Source organism: Diadema antillarum, unplaced genomic scaffold (genome assembly GCF_040938485.1).
Source record: "Diadema antillarum isolate AM-2024a unplaced genomic scaffold, OU_Dant_1.0 seq00000003_RagTag, whole genome shotgun sequence".
NCBI lineage: Eukaryota > Metazoa > Echinodermata > Echinoidea > Diadematoida > Diadematidae > Diadema > Diadema antillarum.
In genome coordinates, this window is record NW_027271125.1 from 205,005 (window position 1) to 226,147 (window position 21,143).

At 39.3% G+C, this 21,143-nt stretch overlaps 1 protein-coding gene across 1 annotated transcript in view; it reads left to right on the plus strand.

The window, feature by feature from the left end:
* Positions 1-21,143, plus strand: part of LOC139724910 (sortilin-related receptor-like) — a 140,774-nt gene that overhangs the window by 111,555 nt on the left and 8,076 nt on the right. The window contains exons 30-42 of the mRNA XM_071636033.1: positions 1,008-1,125; positions 2,414-2,607; positions 3,475-3,596; positions 4,919-5,026; positions 7,282-7,348; positions 9,032-9,138; positions 9,998-10,085; positions 10,498-10,700; positions 12,067-12,241; positions 13,572-13,672; positions 15,105-15,291; positions 16,479-16,579; positions 18,686-18,851. Coding sequence (XP_071492134.1) covers positions 1,008-1,125; positions 2,414-2,607; positions 3,475-3,596; positions 4,919-5,026; positions 7,282-7,348; positions 9,032-9,138; positions 9,998-10,085; positions 10,498-10,700; positions 12,067-12,241; positions 13,572-13,672; positions 15,105-15,291; positions 16,479-16,579; positions 18,686-18,851 — 1,737 coding nt within the window. The remainder of the gene's footprint in view (positions 1-1,007; positions 1,126-2,413; positions 2,608-3,474; positions 3,597-4,918; positions 5,027-7,281; positions 7,349-9,031; positions 9,139-9,997; positions 10,086-10,497; positions 10,701-12,066; positions 12,242-13,571; positions 13,673-15,104; positions 15,292-16,478; positions 16,580-18,685; positions 18,852-21,143) is intronic.

A 21,143-nucleotide genomic window follows, 5' to 3' on the forward strand; every position in this document is an offset into this window, starting at 1 on the left:
AGGATTTTTTATTTGTTCTTTGAACAGGGCAATTGACATTAAGCAAAAAAGAAGAAGAAATACAAGCGACATTCCTTAAAGTTCAGGCTGTTTTCATAAATACTTGATAATATATACAATGTATCACAAAACCAACAAAAAGTTGCACGCACTGATTTTATGTGAGGACTGAAAACAGGCAAAATGGGTCAACCTACCCAATCTGTACATGTAGGTTTTCATATTCTCTGAAAGAGCAAGTCTTCTACATAATGCTGAAGTTTTGGATCATAAAACAAACAGGAAATTGCGTTTTTAGCAGTTTTTCTCCAACACTTTTTTTTTTTTTTTTTTTTGCAGAATAGTGTAATTATGTGTGTCTTATAGAATCCCCTTTTCATTTCTTAAAAACCCTGTACATGCTCTTCAATTTCAACTGTAATAACTTTAGAAAGGATGATGCTGCTACTTTGAAAGTTGGCATTACTCATTAACAGAATGTGTTAATAAAGCATGTTCAATTTCAGCTTAATCTGATAATCCCTTATTGTTGTTGCTCCAATGGTTTACATCCTGTTTTCTTGTCCCATTCATCGTACAGCTAGCACAGCTTGGTAAAGATCAAGCACTTGAATAGACCATGTACACTTCAGAGACTGTTTTCTCAGTTTACACTTTTTTAGAGTGTGCGCTTTATTCCAATATTCAGATAGGTAAGGGGAAGTTAAGTTGAGTAGAGTTATACACACATGCATCATATTAAAGCTTTGAGTCTGCTCGTTCAGAATCTGCCCTCGACTATTTAAAAATCCATGTCTGGCGACTTTTTGTTGGTTTAATGATATACGGTCACATGTGGAATATCATTTGACGGAAATATGCACAGCAAGAGATGGAGTAGTTCTTAAGGTACCTTGGCCAATTGCTTGGCCTCCTCCATCCGTGAACCCCTCAAATTTGAGGTTATTTGTTGCTGCTCTCAATATTTTCTTCCATCACAACTCCCTAAAATCTTGTCATTCATCCAGGAACATACGTTGTGCAGAATTTGCTGGTGGAAGAGGGCGACACTATCAGTTCGGCGAGGATGACGTTCTCTACCTCACAGATGGGAGGCCAGACCTATCAGATCCGGGTCTACAAGCGGTGAGTGAAAAAAACAGCAACAAAGATCAGAGATAATAAAGATAACATTAAATCAGTTCATCTGGACTTACTGTTTTTAGTTCTGAGGACGGTTTCACGTCCGATCCTGGACGCTTCATCAGCTCGTCTGATTTGATGGCGGGAAGGCGTCGTTGCCAATCGGCACAGACGCACAACCGACGTTATTGTTCGAAGTAAGTCGCCGAGGAATTCTCCGGATCACAGAGCTGTACACCCGGGAGAGGTTGTGTTCCCCACCCTTGTTAAGGAAGGGGTTTTCGGAGGTGATGTAGACGGCTTCCCGGACCCTCCTCTCAAACCACCGAGGCTCCTTGTCTATTGTCTCCTTGTCTCCTTGTTGATTGATCGTTACCTGGATGAATCAGAACTTACACCATTTGATTAAAGATCAGAGATGGCAGTCAGCTTGGAATATTTTTAGAAATTTGCACTTGACTATTCATAAAATCTGTTTCATGAGTGGTAACATATGAAGGTCTTGGAATATGTTTGAGTTTGTACCTCGATTCTCCCATCAAAGTTGTAGACAGGAGAAGTGTGGTTTACTGTGTGCGTCAAATATTTCGCAAGGTTTTTACTTATTGTGAATTTCATGAGTCAGGTGCTATTTGCAAAAGTAAAGACACTTGAAAATAGTGACTCTGATCCCAATGTGAATGTGACGCACATTTCTCTGTTCAGTGCTGTACTCCACTATCACGAATTTAACCACTCGCGAAATTGTCGGGAAGTCCCGATTTGTGAAAAACTTAGACTCGCTTGATATATTTTGTATATAGTATTTGATGGAAATTGTTTTTGAAATAGCTGAGATATCAATAAAACAAACTAAATCAGAGGGGTCCTCTTAAAAGGTGGGTCCCATCTTTTATTAGGACCTCTTTGTTGTTTTGCTTATCTCAGCCATTTCAAAATCAATTTCCATCACTTAGCACTGAATCCCACTTAGTATTTTGTGTGTTCTTTCATTTTCCATTAGAAGTTTCTCATTATCTCACAAAAGAAGTTGGTAACCTGGGCGGCGTTTCATGAAGCATTTTGTCAGATATTTTGTTTGACGAACTGTTATGAGCTACTGAAATCCTTGCTTCTGATTGGCTGAGAGCAAATCTGTCTGACAAATTTGTCGGACAAAATGCTTCATGAAATGCCCACCTGAAGCCCCATCTCGATCAAAACTATACCATCCCTTTAATTTTTCAACCGACTCTGTAATGTGCATCCTACCCCCCTCTCACCCCCTCCTCCTCCCCCCATCTACCCATAGAGAGGCAATCCCAAACGCCGATGAGCCTGGTCGTGACCTGCCCAATTCAGTGTACCAAGACGTAGCCGCTCAATCGAGGCACTACGTCTGGACATCGCTGAAGGCGAGTACCAAGTATGAGTTCACTGCATCTGTCGTGATCAACGGCAAGGAGTACAACAGGGCACCCCTTTTCTACTATACCACCCCAGGAGGTACGTACAAAGAACGCGTAGTCTACCAGTTTGGGGCCATAATCATTCAATTCAGTACAAGATTTTGTCTACACTACATGTTGAATGTTAGTCGCCAGTTTGTGAAAGTTTTAAAGTTGAATGGTTTTATTTAGGTAATTCTGACCTTCCCTCAGAAAAATAGAACAGGAAACTTCCTTATCATGGATGCTTAAGTGAAACTATAGATTTCTAGTGAATTCATTCCTATCCCCCCCCCCCCCCCCCCCCCCCCCCACACACACACTCAATTCCAACTGACATCAGTTGAAATGAGGAGGATTTTTCTTGAGTGAAATAAGGGTTAATTTTCATTTGTATTTTTGAAACTCTGTGATGCAATACCGTAAGATTTAGTAGATGATGTTTGGAGACATTATTCTGCAATCATGCAAAATCTTGTGATGTTTGCAAAAAGGGACATCCAATGTTAAAGGGATAGTACAGTATTGGTGGAGATGAGAATTGGGCTTTAAACTTTTTGCGAGATACCAAGAAAACACTTATGATATAGTACAGAGCATACCACTTTAAGAGGAATTCAAAGTTTATTTGATGAAAATCGGGTTTGGAATAGCTGTAACATCCAAAAACAAAGTAAAACAAAGCGATCGTAATAAAGTGTGGGTCCCACACTTTGTTAGAATCGCTCTTTTTTAGATATTTCAGCCATTTCAAAACCAATTTTCATCAAATTAACGTTGAATTCCTCATAGAATTACATGCTCTTTCATATTTCATAAGAGGTTTCTCATTATCTCACCAAAAAAATGTTAGAAACCTGAAATTAGGTCTCAACCAAAACTGTACGATCCCTTTAACCTCTCCTCCTTCGGCCTCTCTGCGCAGATGCGCTGCATCTGCCGGTACCCACCATCACGGGCCACCGCCTGATCCACGAGAACGACGACACCATCACGGTCAACCTCACCTGGACGCCGGTCACTTACAGCTCCGTCCCATTTTACCAGGTGAGGCGGTCAGGATGGCCGCAACCGCGTGACACTGTACACATATTTCTCGAGACCATCCTCTTGGCCCATTGTCGAAAAAGATTGCAATTTTCTTCACACATTATGTCAGATAATATGAATCCCTGACTATATGTTTGTAGCTCATGTGCAGTTGCATTTCCCCAAGCCACTAGGGTCAAGATGGAGTGATATTGCATGAGGACCTTTCATATATTTGCACATCATGAGCCAACATAAAGTGCTTCTTGTAGGCCGATAATATTAAATATTGCTATTTCCTTTACGCATCGTGTCAGATTATGTGCGAGTGCAATCGCATTTCCCCTAGTTACTATAAAGGTCGCAATGAAATATAATTGTGTGAGGACTTATTAAACATTTGTGCATTGTGAGCCAACATAAAGTGTTTTTTGCGGGCCAATGCACTGTGGTAAAGGATACGTTTTAGGCCAGTAGTGCAGTGGGCTTGAGTGGAAATTAAGGAAACAGAGATTTTTGAAACAGTCTCAGGGAAATGTCCCATGTCTTTGTCTTCATCTATCTATCCATCCATCCATCTCTCTCTATCTCTATCTATCTATCAATCTATCTATCTGTCTATCTAGCTAGCTATCTATCTAGCTATCTATCTATCTATCTATCTATCTATCTACGTATCTACCTACCTACACTAGCTATCATCTATCTATCTACATGTATCTATCTATCTATCTGTCTGTCTATCTATCTATCTATCTATCTGTCTGTCTATCTATCTATCTATCTGTCTATCTATCTATCTATCTATCTGTCTATCTGTCTGTCTATCTATCTATCTATCTGTCTATCTCTCTATATACCATAAATTGCCATTATAAAATGACAAAATTTGGTCCAATGAATGAGAAATTCAGGTCCCCAAATTATTATCTACATATCATTAGATGCAACTTTAGTTTAATTGTTCAGCTTTAACAAAATTTGGGTGTAACAAAAGAAAATTGCAGGTCCCTTAGACTTTGTTTTAAAGGGAGTTGTCTGTAGTAGTGTGTATACACTGTACAAATTATATGTGTTGTATATCAGGGCTTGACACTAATATTTTTTTTTTTTTTTTTCTGGTGGCTCATTTGGGCCACAAAATCTTTGAATATGACATTTTAATGGCTCAAAAAGGAAATGTACTTGCCAGAAATAAACAGAAATATATAAGTTTTGTTTTGCGTTTTAGCTGCCCGATCGGACCACCAAAAGATGAACCATTTTGGAAAATTTGCTGGCCTGCCATCAATTTGTTTGTTTTTATTGACTATATTGGTGTGGTACGTATCTCGTTACAGGTGCAATACCATGGTAACCAATCAACTGTCTGGGAGTCGACACAATACACCCTGAACCCCTACTACCCCATCTCTCGGCTCACCAAGGGCACCACCTACGGCTTCAAGGTACACCGATGTGCTTGAACTTGAACTTTATTCTGTTTCATCTAAAAGACATATCATTTGTACAACAAACTGAGGACAGTGAACGAGTACATGAACGTGCAATACATAACATATTATAAATGAAACATGGAAACTACGAAAGACCAGGGTCTTGTCAGAGTGATTCCAAACCAAAGGAATAAGAGGAAACAATATTGCTTTACGATCAAAACATTACAAAAACAGACGCACTCACACACACACACAAATACATTTATGTTATAAAATTAAGTAATCATGATTAGTCATATAAACCCCTAGAAAACAAGAACCACAAAAATTATTTATCATAATCATTGTGTATTTCATAATGGCAACTCTAACCATCTAGCAAATATCTTTTAAGATTCTTCTGAAAGATATTTGTAGTTGGAGGAATTTGTAACTGTATCTGGTAAAGAATTCCATAATGTGGGTCCAGTATGTCTGAGTGTGTGCTTGGACTTCAAAAAGGGGACTCCCTCCTTCCCACCCCAACATACCGTCGATAGAGAACCAGCGGGGCTATATTACAATTCTTTGGGGGTATTGAGTGATTGGTACAGTGTATCATGTTGTGGACCTCAATATCCTCTACACTTGTGGTGTCAATTTTAAATCATGTTTATTTTAGGTAAAATAGTCAAAGTTAAAGCCACAAGGGCGCTATTTTACCCCATATCTGAAACAGTGCTTATATTAATACACCCACTTTTGATTCTATATTACGCTTTTTTATTTCACGAAAATTGATTGTTTTGATTTGATATACGCTTAAATTGTAGAACGTGAAAGCCCCCTTATGGTGTTCAGCTGACGATATATTATGAGTCTAGCAAATGTAGAAAGATTGAGGGAAATTGGAAAATTCTTTCAGAAGTTTTGAAAGTATTTGAGTTCTAGGTGATTGTGTGGGCTACCATCTGTATACTTGAACTCTGCAACAGTTTGTTATGTCACAATAGTAGAATGACATCAAACAAATGGCAAAACAAATTTCTCAAATGTTATTTTGTGTGTGTGTGTGTGTGTGTGTGTGAAAGACATGCATCTTCCAGACCTCTCCCATTAAATTTTTGCGAATTGGAGCCGATGGCCTTTTTTGCGGCGTGAAGTTTTTCGCGAATTGACACTAGCACTCAATGCACATACGTTTGTAGTGTAGACAAGAATTTTCACATGCATTTGAATATCATGGATCTTACCTCTCGCAAAATCCATGAAATCAAAATGCATGTGAACGGTAATGGTTTTTACAGTATGTCAAAGCATGGACCTGCTGCACATGGACATTCATCATTTGTTGATTACTTCATGCACTTTTCCCTGTCAAAAGTGTCACGAGAACATGCTTTCCTGGTTTTATCTTATCCTCATCGCCGACAGCCAGCCTGGATAAAAGCAAGGCGGCACTTTGAGAAATTCAAAAACTAGTTGCGCAGAAGATAAATATCTCTCTTTAATCAAGAAAAATGCATGTGCAGTTGTAGTATAGATTTTAGCAGGTTGATTGTTGTCTGTTTCTCAATTTTTTCACATTTTTTCACAGATTACATGTATATCAGAGTAAACATTTACAGTAACTGGAGACGAAAAGTATGTCTTACCCCATATTAAAGTAATGTTACATGCATGTCCACAAGTGTCCACTTCAATAAGTACAAATTTTATGGCACAAAATTTGTCACGTTTTGAGGTTTGCTGCTCCCCGTCATTTGTGTTAATTCAAAGGCAGTTAAAGTCTGAAAAGGCACCTCAGCCAAATAAGACCAAAATGAGGAAAATGATTCTTTTTATCCGTGACGATATACGATTATACCGTGTTCATTGTCCAAACATGTGAATGTACCCCTTAACATTCTCCATACTGAATTCAGAAATGCCAATAGACTTTATAATACGCAGGCCACCTGGTTCCCATATGGAATGGGTTAAGATGCACATTTAAGCAGGTGGGGGCCGTGATAATGGGTACAAGGAAAGGCCTCTGTTCACCGTCTGTAAAGTGTAGTACGTCTGAGGTCAAGGCAGGGATTAATTCTCCACGCCTTGTGGAGAGAAGACGTCAAAGTTCACATTTGATGTCAGACAAACAGACAGACACTTGCAAAACACTGACGACTGAGATATGTACACCGTGTACAAGTGTAGTGGATACAATGTACCTAACTGTAACTTATGTGCATGTTTACATTGTTCTGTTTTTTTTTTTTTTTTTGTGTCTCTCTTGAATGCAGGTCAGAATTTTTGTCAATGAGCTCTATGGAAATTTCAGCAGCGTGTACACCATTTTTATTGGACAAGGTGAGAAGACGATTCCCTCCTTTGTTCACTTTTGTTTTATTAGTATTTTGTGTAATTTCCCTCTTCCCCTTTAAGTTTCATAGAGTGTGAGACACACGCACAGGTACAATGTACACGTAATTGCTGTGTGTACATTGTTGTGCATCTACATGATTTCGTTGCAAAGTGTTACAGAAGCAAACCTGACGTCCCCTTCTCTTTTTTCTTTTTTTTTTTTTTGGTGAGGTCATACAAGCTTTCTGTGCATTTCTGTACTGTATGTTGTCATTCTGTGTGGATTGAAAAGAACAATAAAAAAGGCCATTTTTAGAAGAATCATATGATATGAGAACTTGATCGCAAGATGTAAGGACCATTGTGAAACTTTTAAAGTAAGTCCATCGTCAGACAGGAAAGAGAAAACCTTTCCAGTGATTCCTCACTTTGAACATGCATGTAACAAGGAATATTCTTGAAGTTATGGTCATTAAAAGAATGTTTCATATTTTCTTATCATTTTCTGTGTTTTTAGCCTATTTGAGGGACTATGTCCTTCTAGATTTATGAAAGTTCGGGGGGTTCTCCGTCATCACAAACTGGCCCGTATTTTGATGATTTTTCAAATTAACATTGATTGTTTTTTTCGTTGGAGGAGCATTTTGCTCGGTCGCAGTCACACTGCACGATATGCGTGCTCAATGTCAATGCGTGTGCAAGGCCGCTGAAAATGCATCGCGCGCGCTCTACACTGTTGGTGCAAAATTGCACCGGGGACGTTGCGGCGCTCGTTGGTGGCCGAATACTGGTGCAGTAGATATTTGCATTCAACCCTTGCATTGAATAATTCCCGTAGACACTAATCATAGGGGTAATTGCCTAGGGGGTACGTAAATTTTGTTTTTCTTTTTTGCTTTTGTGGATACCATCAAAGATCGTACACTCATACGACCTTTGATATTTGATGATTTTTCAAATTAACATTGATTGTTTTTTTCGTTGGAGGAGCATTTTGCTCGGTCGCAGTCACACTGCACGATATGCGTGCTCAATGTCAATGCGTGTGCAAGGCCGCTGAAAATGCATCGCGCTCTACACTGTTGGTGCAAAATTGCACCGGGGACGTTGCGGCGCTCGTTGGTGGCCGAATACTGGTGCAGTAGACATTTGCAGTCAACCCTTGCATTGAATAATTCCCGTAGACACTAGATCTAATCATAGGGGTAATTGCCTAGGGGGTACGTAAATTTTGTTTTTCTTTTTTGCTTTTGTGGATACCATCAAAGATCGTACACTCATACGACCTTTGATATCATCACACTCTCGGCTTGCTATAATCAAAATATCCCGCAAGAAAACGGCGTATTTCTCGATTTTTAGCGCTTTTTCCGCGACCCGTCGCGTAGACAATACTCTTAAAACTGGACTTAATTCGCGCGCGCTTGGAAAAGTTCCGATTCTGCACTTTTGACGGTGGAATTTGGGATTTTCGATGGATTTTTGGAGTAGACTTAAGGACTTTCCTGTACGTGAATTGAACAGTTTAATCAGAAATATTGCAAATGAACAAGAATGGAGTTAAGTCATTTTGTAATCAAACTCTTCATATGCATATAATTATATAGAAAGATTTCTTGTTGTTATTGACGGTGTAACTTGATAAAAGCCTGATTCTGAAATGTGGGATCCTGATTGGCCTTCACACAGGAAACCTCATGTTTCCGCCCACCAATCTGAGGGCTAGTAATATCCAGACGGACAGCGTCACCCTCTCCTGGACCGCGCCCGTTCTCCAGGGTGGCGCAGACGTCAAGGTTTGTGTCATCCACCTTCATCACTCTTTAAAGGGGATGGCTAGTAACTGATCAGTGGGAATCAGTGGGATGTGCTGGGGGATGATTGTTCCGATCCTTATGGGATTCATTTGAGAGTACATTATATATCTATTGTAGTGTGAAAATTATTTGCTTCAGAATGATGGACAGCAAATTGTACCATCCCTTTGCACAGATAGACTTTTGTGACTTGACTAGGGAAGCATGGTAAATTGATGGTTTGTTCCAATCCACTTGTAGGTGAATTGGATTAACCATAAGACTTATAATGAATTTAAAAAGTTGTGATTGAGTTTTGAAATGTACAATGGATTCGGGAGGAAGTTATGATTGATTTCAATTATTGTAGGTCTCTTGATAAAACGTACTAATAATGGATTGAGAAGTTAACATTGATTAATGGACTTTATACTTGATTGTGGAGAGTTGTTATTGATTTCTGGGACTAATCAATTATAAGTTTCGATAAAGCAGGTAATGGAGTAAGAGGATATAATTGATTCATGGACTAATGATTGGGTATGCGGAGTTTATTGATTTTTGGAACTTTGAATCAATTTACAAGTTGTGATAAAATGGAGCCCTGAGACGCCATCTTATTTAGCATTTTAGTTTCAGCAGACTGACTCTATTCAACCAGAAATTTCCATACATGAATATGCAAAGATATGTACAATACCGTATGCAGCGTGCAAACATGCAATGACTTTTTCAAGGAAAGATAAATGCTCGTTATCAAAGGACCAAGGGAAGGGAGAGGGGGGAGGGAGTAACAGACAAATCTTGATACATTTTAGATCTAACCTGGAATTTTGGATTGCTTTCACATCCCGTATAGGGGTACATGATATTTTCGAGTGTCAGTGAAGAAGAAGGGCGCTCTCCAAGGAGGAATGTCCAGAACGCCACGACAACGAATGTCGTTGGTAAGTGAAAAATGTTGCTTAACCCTTTGAGGATGGGCTGATTTTGCTACAGCATGCATTTACCATTGATAGACACCTGCCCGAGTATACTCTGGACTCGTCCTCAACGGGTTAAAGATAATCGTTGCTTGCAGAGGCCGATGTGTAGCTTGTGCTGTAGGTTCAATGAAAGTTTCATACAGTGTGTTTTTTTTTTTGTGTTTTTTTTCTTTCTTTCGTTCTTTCCCTCATGGACAATTTTTTGTTTGTTTTTTACCCGGGGAATCTCTGCCCTGCTCTCTACACTTTCTGCATTTTTTCTTCCTTTCAAATTTCTTCTCTTCTATTGGATAGTGAAGCCTGGTCGATGATGTCATGACTGTTGATTATTAAAAATCTCCTATCCCTGATTTTCGCAATCCCAAACATGTAGTTCAGCGGCTGTGTCCGGGGGTCACCTATGAGTTCGACGTCGTCGCCTTCAACGAGCAGGGCGTGAGTCCCCCCTCGCAACCGGAGCAGGCAAGGACGACTGGGACAGGCTACTCGGCGCCCAAGAATTTCCGAGCCAAGGCTGTGAACACAACTGCTGTCCAACTCACCTGGTCTCCGCCGGATCACATGCCGCCTAGAGCAGTGAGAAATATATGAGTGTGTGTGTGTGTATGTGTGAGAGAGAGGGAGAGAGAGATATATAGAGACATATAAAAGATAAATAGAGAGAATGAGGGAGAGATAAGACCCCTGAGACATTCCGATTAATTTTGAAAATTAACCCAAGCACCTCCTAACCAACTACATCCAAGAAACCATGTCTCTTGTGATGCGCTATCATTAGATTATAATACTTTACTAATATTTGTGGTGTTTCTGTAAATGGGGAGGGTAAAATTTCTTTTTTGTTGGAGTAAAATATCAATATTTTTGCATGGATTTAGATTTTATCTTTTTTATGCCTCCGCCAACGAAGTGGCCGGAGGCATTATGTTTTCGGGTCGTCCGTCCGTCCGTACGTCCGTCCCGTTTTGTTTTTGTCGATATCTCAAGAACCGTGAGATGGTTTTGCATCAAACTTGGTGTGAGGGAATATCCTGGGGGGATAATACTTTGTTTGGATTTTAGGGTCACGGGGTCAAAGGTCAAAGGTCACAGGTTATTTTGTGAAAAAAAGGTTGAAGTTTCATGTTTTTCTCCATATCTCGCAAATGGTTCAAGGTATCTTCATGGAACTTAGTATATGTGCATGTACCAATGGGCAGTGATTATCTAGGGATGTTGGGGGTCATGGGTCAAAGGTCAAGGTCAACTCCTCAAAATATCACTACTTTCCTTATACACAGTATTTATGCAATGCCTGAAGGATTTTTTTTTAACTTGATGTATGCATGTATAACCCAATATATATTCTGTGGGAAGTTTCTTGCTAAAAGGTCAAAGGTCAAAAGGTCAAAGGTCAAGTGAAAGTGCTAAATTGCACTTCTTCCTCCATATCTCAAAAGTAACTCAAGGTATTATCATGAAACTTACATATTTATGCATGTTCTACCTAACAGTGATTCTCTTTGGAACTTTGAGGTCAAAGGTCAAAGGCCAGGTTTAGATAATACTATTTTACCATTTGATACTGAAATTATACTTTTTCTCAATACCTTGAAAATTACTCAATGCATAAACTTATAAAAGGGTCAAAAGTCAAGTAAAAATCATCAGTTCCCCCAAATACCTGCACTCTGACGTTTTAATCATTCATCCAATTGAACCTAGTTCTAGGAAAGTGAACATTCAGCACATTTGTGGCAAACCTGTCATTTTAATATTTTGCCATTTGTGTAAAACTGTCATCACACATTGTCAAGACATTGTACTATAGACCTATTAGGAGAACCATGCATTATGGCAGAGGCATACACCAGTCGCCGTAGCGACATTTCTAGTTTGAGTCTTTTTTTTGTGTGTGTGTGAAATGTGTGGTAATGTACTCCTCACTTCCTTTTTCTTCCAGAGTTATGAGATAGCGTATAGTGAGGGCACACCGGTGCGTTTTGACACACACACCAGCAACTCGCAGCTGACGATAGGGAAACTGCTCTCGGCCGTGACGTATCAGTTTGCTGTCAGACTCTCCCTCGACTGCGAGGACGCACCGAAGGCGCTGGCCAACGCCACAACGCAGTATGGTGAGTCTTCCCCCCCAAAGCAGGGGGCACTGTACAGACAAGCGACGCATCGCTGGGGTGACAAAACCTCGTATCTGAAATTTGGCAAAAAATCACTCTTTAGACGTTTAAAGGGTGTGTACAGTTCTGGTCGAGGTGAAGATTTAGCTTTTAACGTGTTGCGTGATATTCAGAAACCACTCTATGAGATGTCAAAGAGCATGCAGTTCTAAGGGGTATCAGAAGTTTATTCGATGAAAATTGGTGTTGAAATGGCTGAGATATCCAAAAACAAAGTGAAACAAAGAGATCATAATAAAGTTGTGGCATGTTGCCTTTTATTATTAGCACTTTTTGGGATATCTCAGCCATTTGAAAACCAATTTTCATCAAATAAATGTTGAATCCTTCTTAAAATTACATGGTCTTTAATATTTCATAAGAGGCTTTTCATCATCTCACTTAAGAATGTTCAAAACATGAATCCCTACCGCAACCAGTACTGTACAGTCCCTTTAACTGCCAGATAATCACTGCAGTGATGTCCTGTCCAAATCTTAGCTGTCTAGCCCCCGAAATGAAGCCACCATGGCATGGCAAAGATAGGATATGCCATTTCTTGGAGTGCTGTGCTGTTGGTATATAATGCTATTATATTTTTTTTGCTTTTGCTTTTGTGAACATTTTGAGTTGTTTGTCCCCCCCCCCCCCCCAAGTGTGTGGCTGATAATCAACAAACAACAACAATTTGAATAAAAATGTACCCCCTGCCGTAAGGGATCGGAACCGTCACTGGCTTTTTATGGCACGAGCTCGGTAGTTTAAGGGATATGACGCCTGTGTAACAATCAGGAGGTCATGGGTTCAAATCTCACCCAAGTGTATTATGCTTGGATTCTTTACCATGTTTTTTTTTCCACACAAGCTCTGAATGAATAATCTGTGTGTATTTGTGTGTAATTTGCCAATCATTTGCACAAAAACAATTGCAACAAAAACAACAAATTTACGCATTTTCATCATGTCCACCATCAGATAGGGCACAATGAGTCCTTTGCAATGATACCGCATGTGTTGCATAACAATTAATATTCTTGAGTTTATGATTAAAAGTATCCTGTATTTTCGTGATGATTTCCTTGTTTTTTCTTTTAGCAGGTTTGATTGCAAATATTTCATATCAAAAAGAATGGAGTACACATTGTACAATAAAACTATTCACATATACAAATGTACATGCAAGTATACTTACAATGTTTGTACATAAAAATGTAAACAAATGCATAGATCTTGTTTCCTATGTTTTAAATCAAAATCATCCCTTCTCTTTGCTGTCAAATCCCTTCTACAGACCAAAAACTGCCTCCTCAGTACCTCAAGCTGCCCAAGATAAACTTTCGGGATGTTGTGGTGGAGTGGAATTCCCCGAGACAGCTTATGCCCTATGCTGTGGTGAGTGATGATTAAATCCTGTTTGTATGCCCCAGTCACATAGACATCCTGGATCACTCTGGACTACCGCGGATCAGATCCGGGGTGATCCGGGGAGAGATCCGTGTTGACGCCTTGGACATCTTTGGACATCCGTGTATGTCTGTGTAGATCTGGGGACATCTGGGAGGCAAACGCGGCAACTTTTGGAGGTCAAAAACATCCACCGTCATCCGGGGATTGCTGTGTTGGCAGAGCAATCCGGGATGGTCTGTGTGGCTGCCGTGTAGCTGCCGTGTTGATCCGTGTAGATGCCGCACTCTTCCGGCCTTATCCGTGTAGCTGTCGTGTTGATACCGTGTGTACAGTCATATCAATGCTCGTCGACACTCCATCGAGGTCGAAACTATCCCGGATCTCCTCGGATCTCCCCTGATCACCATGTAGATCCTTGAGGATCCGTGTTTATATGTGACTGGGGCCTATCTGTGATATTTGATACCGAGTTTTCGGGGGGGGGGGGGGGTGGGGAAGGAGAGGGGGGTGTCAATCGGTGATATCGTACAAAAGAGAAAAATATAAGCAAAAACAGACAGACAAACAAAGAGACAAAAAAAACCCACATAAACAGAAGTGAAAGGAACAGAAATTGCACTATTTTCTGCTGGACTGTATTCCTCACAAGAGGGTGCTATTACTGCTACCCTGGTATCCATGATTTGAAGAAGAGCTTTCAGAGCATGGTGTATTTTTGAGTAGACCGGATCATGATTACACTTTGCGCATGGGCAGAAAAAGGTAATTTGTACCAACAGGCATTTTTGTTTGTTAATTCACTGAGATAGGCATCTGTGATGTAATAATTATTCATGTGGTCCTTATCCAAAATGGTGCTTGCCAGCATATCCATCCGACAGCAAGTCTGGTATTGGCAATATTAACAAACAAAGACAAAGGGTTGTTGTTGCATTCATTACAAAGCAATGAAATGGATGCCTGCTAAAATGTCAACTGATGGACTATTCTGGTCACCCAGTCTAAACGCAAGTTCGTTCTTTGTTTGAACATGAACTCCGTAAATTGTTACATCAGGCAAGCTTACAGTATGCATTCTGCTGCTTTGAAAACTAGTGAAGTGCCTAACCCGCTGGGAAAAAGAAAGGTCATAATGAGTATACAGGAGCAGATCCAGCAATTCTGTAAAAGGGAGGCTCCTTTACAAAATTAGAGGGGTGGGGGTGCATTGCCCCCACCCATTTTTCTTTCTATTTCTTTGTTTTAACCAAGAATAAAGAGGGGCCGCATTCCCAATGTGCTTCCCTCTGGATCCACCACTTGTACACGAGCTAATTCTGAACTACCTTATTGTTTTCCCCTTCATCATTCCTCAATGTTGATCTTTGATACTATTTCTGCCATTTTTGCGTCCCCCCCCTCCCCCATCCTCATCCAGCCTTACGTCCTCCACTATTGGAATAGCTCGGAGCCGGACGCGAGGTCCAACATCTCCATCGCTGCCACCAAAAACCGCACCGTCAATGCGACCGTGTCGGGTCTTGTCCCCGGGGGGACGTACTCCTTTGAGGTGCGGGCTGACTTCAAGGATTCCAAGACGACGGGTGTCATAAGTGGCACGACAAGTGAGTGCACCCAGTATTGCATACGCCATATTATTAGAATAGTGAATCTAAATTTTCTGAATGGGTACTTCCCGATGATTTCACGAGTGGTTAAATTAGCGATTGTGGAGTCCTGTACTGAAGGGAGAAATGTATACATGTGCTTCACATTCATATCAGGATCAGAGTCGTTATTTTCGTGTGTCTTTAACTTCGCAAATAGCACCTGACATGCGAAATTCACGAAAATAAAAACCTCGCAAAATATTCTGCGCATACAGTATTATGTCTGATACTTTGTCATGTAAAGCCATGTAATGTTGGGGAAAATAATTGCTTGGTTTTTGGGGCAGATATAAATTTTTCAGATGCTAACCTTTGAAGCGATGTATCATTATGCCCTATGTCATCATAGGGAAAATATTTGTAAACAGATATATTGCCAAAGTCAGCTTTATTGGCAGTTTCTTCCTTTCACAATCTCCAACTTTATATGGGTAACCTGATAACACACAACATATATGCTAGGTATTTCCAAAATGATTTATTTTTGCAGAGTTTGCAAGTTGAGGGATATGTACGAAATTAGCAGCTCACAAAGACATGACCACCTTCAATGTACACTGTATAAGACTAATGCAATGTCCCTCATCTCAAAAGTGGAGTATCACGATTTTGGTCAGCAAAGAATTTGATTCCCTGTGCCTTTGTGTGAAAGCAGAGGTCTTTTAATGTCAGGTAGTCTTATGGCTCTATGTCACATGAAGGGAAATTTACTTCTCTTTGGAATATTAAGTTTATGTTTTATTTTTTTAAAGCAAATTTCCAAAAAGACAATATATACTTTGTGTGCATCCTATACATATTGCTTGTTTCAGTTTTAATTTCAGTTTACTTTATGTTTCTCCTCCTTCAACATACCAAAGGCAAAATGAAAAGGAAGGATGCTACAAAAATGTATAGATGTTTGTGAAAGCATCAAAATGAGGAGTTAATGCTTTGTTATGGCATGAAATCATTGTAATAATTTAGTTGTTGTTGTTGTTGAGTCTGCGTGACTCTCGGTCATATATTTCCACCGGAAAAAATCTCTGACCGTCCTGTTGAATATCATTGCTGTAGAAAATGCATCACTTGTGATATCATGTACTTTGTGTATAAGCTCTAGTATTTACACACCTGTCGCTTATTCTCTTTCCTCATGGCAGGACGCCCGTCCATCCCCCAAGCATTCATACCCAAGACTCTTGACAGTGGGGATATCCAGCTCTACTGGGGGCCTCCTGCACACACGTGGAACAATACCTTGGTATAAAAGATTCACCCCTCGGTGCTAGTCTGGGTGCCAGAGGCTGAACCTTGTTTTGCTGTCTACCCAATGGTTTTTATGTTTTCGATGCATTATGTTTTCGGGTTGTCCGTCCGTCCATCCGTCCTTCCGTTGTGCCTATCCACTTTTGGGTACACATGCTCAATGTCAAGGGTCAAAAGGTCAAGGTCAAATGCTCAAAGTTTCAAAATTTCCCCCATATCTACACATATGCAATGGATGAAGATATTTTCTTGAAACTTAGTGTATACATGAACTACCAAATATAGATTATCCAGAGAGAGTTTTGGGTCATGAGATCAAAGATCAAAGGTCAAGTGAAAATGTTAGAATTTCTTTTTTTTCTCCATATCTCATAAATGGTTCAAGGTACATTGTATCTTCATGGAACTTAGTACATATGCATGTACTGACTGGCAGTGATTATCTAGGGAATTTAGGGGTCTTGGGTCAAAGGTCAGGGTGGTCAAAGGTCCGGGTCAACTCCTCAAAATTTCACTATTTCTCTCATATTTATGCAATGCCTGCAGGACTTTTAAATACATGTATTACCCACTTGACTCTCTGGGAAGTTTGTTTGTGTGTTTGTTTTTTTGCCAAAAAGTTCGAAGGTCAAATGATAGTGCAAATTTCATTTCTTCCTCTACAAACTTAGGGCCAAAAGTCAAGTAAAAAATCCTCAAATCCCCAAATGCCTACACTTGTAGACAATATAGCCAATCATCCAACTAAACCTATTTCAAGGAAAGTGAATGTTCAACACATTTGTGACAAACCTGTCATTTTAATATTTTGTTAATTATGTGAGACTGTCATCACACATTGTCAAGACACTGTACTATAGACCTATTAGGAGAACCATGCATTATGGTGAAGGCAATACCAGTCGCCGTAGCGGCATTTCTAGTTGAGATATTCAAGGTGGCGGCCAAAATGAATCTAAAAAATCTTTAGTGTCCAAAAAATCTCAAGGATTCAAGAGTTGCATGAACCAGATTCAAATTCACCACCCTGGAAATTGGGTAAAACCATAATTTTGTGTTGATTAAATTCACCATTTATAAGGAAATACAGTTTTGTACTTGTATATATATTGGAATTTTTGGCAGCCATTTTGGATGTGTAGAAATGCTCATTAATACAGGAGTTGCATCAACCAGATTCGGGTCCTCAAAGCAGAGTTGAATGATCAGTTTAATCTCAATTTTGTAAAATTTATACAGAAATAATTGATATTAAAATTTCAATTTTTGGGCAGGCATTTTGGATTTCTCAAAATTTTCAGGGACACAGAAGTAGTGTTATCCACATTCACTTTCAGCACCCTCGAAATAGGTTTAAACCATCAAAGCTTTTCAAACTTTCATCATCTAAAAAGAAAATATACAGGAATTTAAAATTTTGGTGGCCATCACGAATATCTCAGAATCCTCAAAATGCAAAATTTGCATCATACTGATTCGGATTTAGCACTCTGGAAATGCGGTAAAACCCCATTTTTTATGCCGAATTTTTTTCATCATGTATAAGGAAATATATAGGAATTTCAGATTTTGGCGGCCATTTTGGAGACCTTGATGAATATCTCAAAAACCCTCAAGGATGCAAGTGTTGCATCAAGTAGGTGATATAAAATCATAAGCAATATTATGTGATGGAGTTGTGGTAGACAAATAGCCATAATGGCCCGAATTCACGAAGGTGGTACAAATGAAACCATGGTTTAAACCGTGGACAAAAACCATGGAGCTCCAAGTGTCGCACGGAATATTTCATTGCGGAATATTTCCTTACGAAATTGGTCATTTCGTCGACAAAATGACCGTTTCGTTAACGAAATTATCATGTCGTGGACGAAATGCTCATTTAGTTACAAAATGTTGTTATTTCATTACAAAATAATCATTTCATCGACGAAATGACTGAATTCGTAACGAAATATTCCATGCGACACTTGGCTCTCCATGGTTTTTGTCCATGGTTTAATCCATGGTTTCATTTGTACCACCTTTATGAATTTGGGCCATAGTATCATAATATGGCAGAATTCCGCTTTACCAAATCTTCCGTTTGTTGCCTCTCCAGGGTTACGCTGTCTACATCGCCAAAGTGAGCGACCTGTTCCCCAACATCACCGACTACGACTCCATCCCGGACGCCGCTCGTGAACAGGCAAAGAGGAACCTGTCTGCGTGGCAAATAACCACAGGCTTACCTTTCACACACACGCATTATGAGTACTCCCACAAAAGTGAGTGTGATGCGTATTTAGAGACCGGTCCGACCTGGTGACAGAATCCACCACTATTGTGGCGTCCCAAGTGCGGATATGTAACAAAGCGAGTGCATGATTTAAATTGCGACCGACTTGTGCCCACAGCAATATGTACCATGCATTCAGCACATGCGTGCGTGCACGGGACACGGCAGTAATGGCGGATTTGCTGCTGGGTGGGAATTGGTCTGTTCCACTTTTTTTTTAAAGAGGTGTGTCTGTTTGTGTGTGTGTGTTTGTGTGTGTGTGTGTGTTTGCCTGTGAGTGTGAAAGCTAAGTTTTAGGTTTCATCCACTCTTAACAATTCACTCCCCTATTACTATGTTGATCCATTAAAGTGTGTTGTGGCTACATTGACAATCATATTGAAGGAACACCTTTGCTTTTTGGTATTATAATGCTTTCCCAGTGTGATTCTTTTTTAATAGTCTTGATTTTGCATTCAGTTTGTAATTACAGTCAAACTCGGATACCTCGAATTCGTCGGGACTGAAGAAAATGGTTCGAGGTACGCGAATTTCGAGGTACGCGTACGTCAAATTTTCTTCAACTTATCCGAAGTTTATCGTTGTTCAACATAGTATCTGTTGTAGTGCCTACTGATTGTTTGCATGCTTGTCAGTTGGAATTGAATCGACTTTCATATGAATGAATTGAATGAAAATTGGAATTGAAATTGAAATTTCAGAAATAAAGATATTTGTGGCCCGATCGTGCCACCAAAAAAATTCGGATGTTTGCCTTTACTTTTGAAAATGAATAGCGGTAACAATCGGCTACGTAAGATGCTAAAATAAATGTCAGATGTTTGCTTTTAATTTTGGAAATGAATAACGGTAATATTCGACTCGGTATGATACTAAAATAAATGTCAGATGTTTGCTAATACTTTTGGAAATGAATAACGATAAGACTCAGCTCCGTATGGTGCTAAAACTAATGTCAGATATTTGATTTTGCGTTCGAAAATGAACAAAGATATTCATTGGGCTCCGGAAGACGCTGGAATAAATGTCGAATATTTGCTTTGACGTTCGGAAATGAAAAACTAATATTCAACTCCACACGATGGTTTGATAAATGTCGGGTGTTTCCTTATACTTTCGAAAGGAAATAGCAATAGCATTCGGCTCCGGAAGATGCTAAAATAGATGTCAGATGATCGCTTTATGTTCGGAAGTGAATAGCAGTAATATTCTGCTCCATACGATGCTACAATAACTTTCTGATGTTTGCTTTTAAATTTCGAAATGAATAACAGCAACATTCAACTGCGTTCAATGGTAAAATTAATGTTTGATGTTTGCTTTGACGTTCGTAAATGAGTAATAATAATATTCAACTCCTAACAATGATAAAATAAATGCTGGATGTTTGTTTTTACATTCGAAAGTAAATTGCAATAACATTTAGCTCCGGAAGATGCTAAAATAAATGTCGAATGTTTGCTTTAATGTTCTGAAATGAATAACAATAACATCAAACTCCGTACGATGATAAGATAAATGCCGTATGTTTGCTTTTACGTTAGAAAGTAAATGGCAATACCATTCAGCTCCGGAAGTTATCAAAATACATGTCGAATGATTGCTTTTACATTTGGCATGTTTGGAAATGAATGGCGGTAACATTCTGCTCCATGCGTTGTTAAAAAAATATTGGATATTTGCTATTACATTTCGAAATGAATAACGGTAATTCAGCTACGTTTGATGGTAAAATAAATGTCTGTCTGCCTTGACGTTCAAAAATGAAAAACAGTAAAATTAGGCTCCGTACAATGATAAAATAATTGTCAAATGATTAATTTCACTCTCGGAAGTGGACAGCAGTACCTTTCGGCTCGGGATACGATAATGAAATAAATGTCGGATGTTTGAAATGAATAACCGTAATATTCTGCTCCCTACGATGCAAGAATGAATAACAGATTGTTGCTTTTACATTTGGAAATGATTAACGGTATTAACCCACTCAGTTAGATGCTAAAACATATAGCGGATGTTTGCTTTCACGTTTGGAAAGGGATAAGGATAGCATTCAGCTCCGCCAAGATGCTAAAATGAATGTCGGTTGTTTGCTTTTACATTTGAAAATGATTAACGGTTATATTCGGCTCCGTAAGGTGCTAACAATATACTAATATATGTTGGATGATTGCTTTTACAATAAGAAAATTAATAACGATAACTTTCGGATGCTAATGTATATGTTGGATGATTGCTTTTACAATAAGAAAATAATTAATAACGGTAACTTTCGGATGCT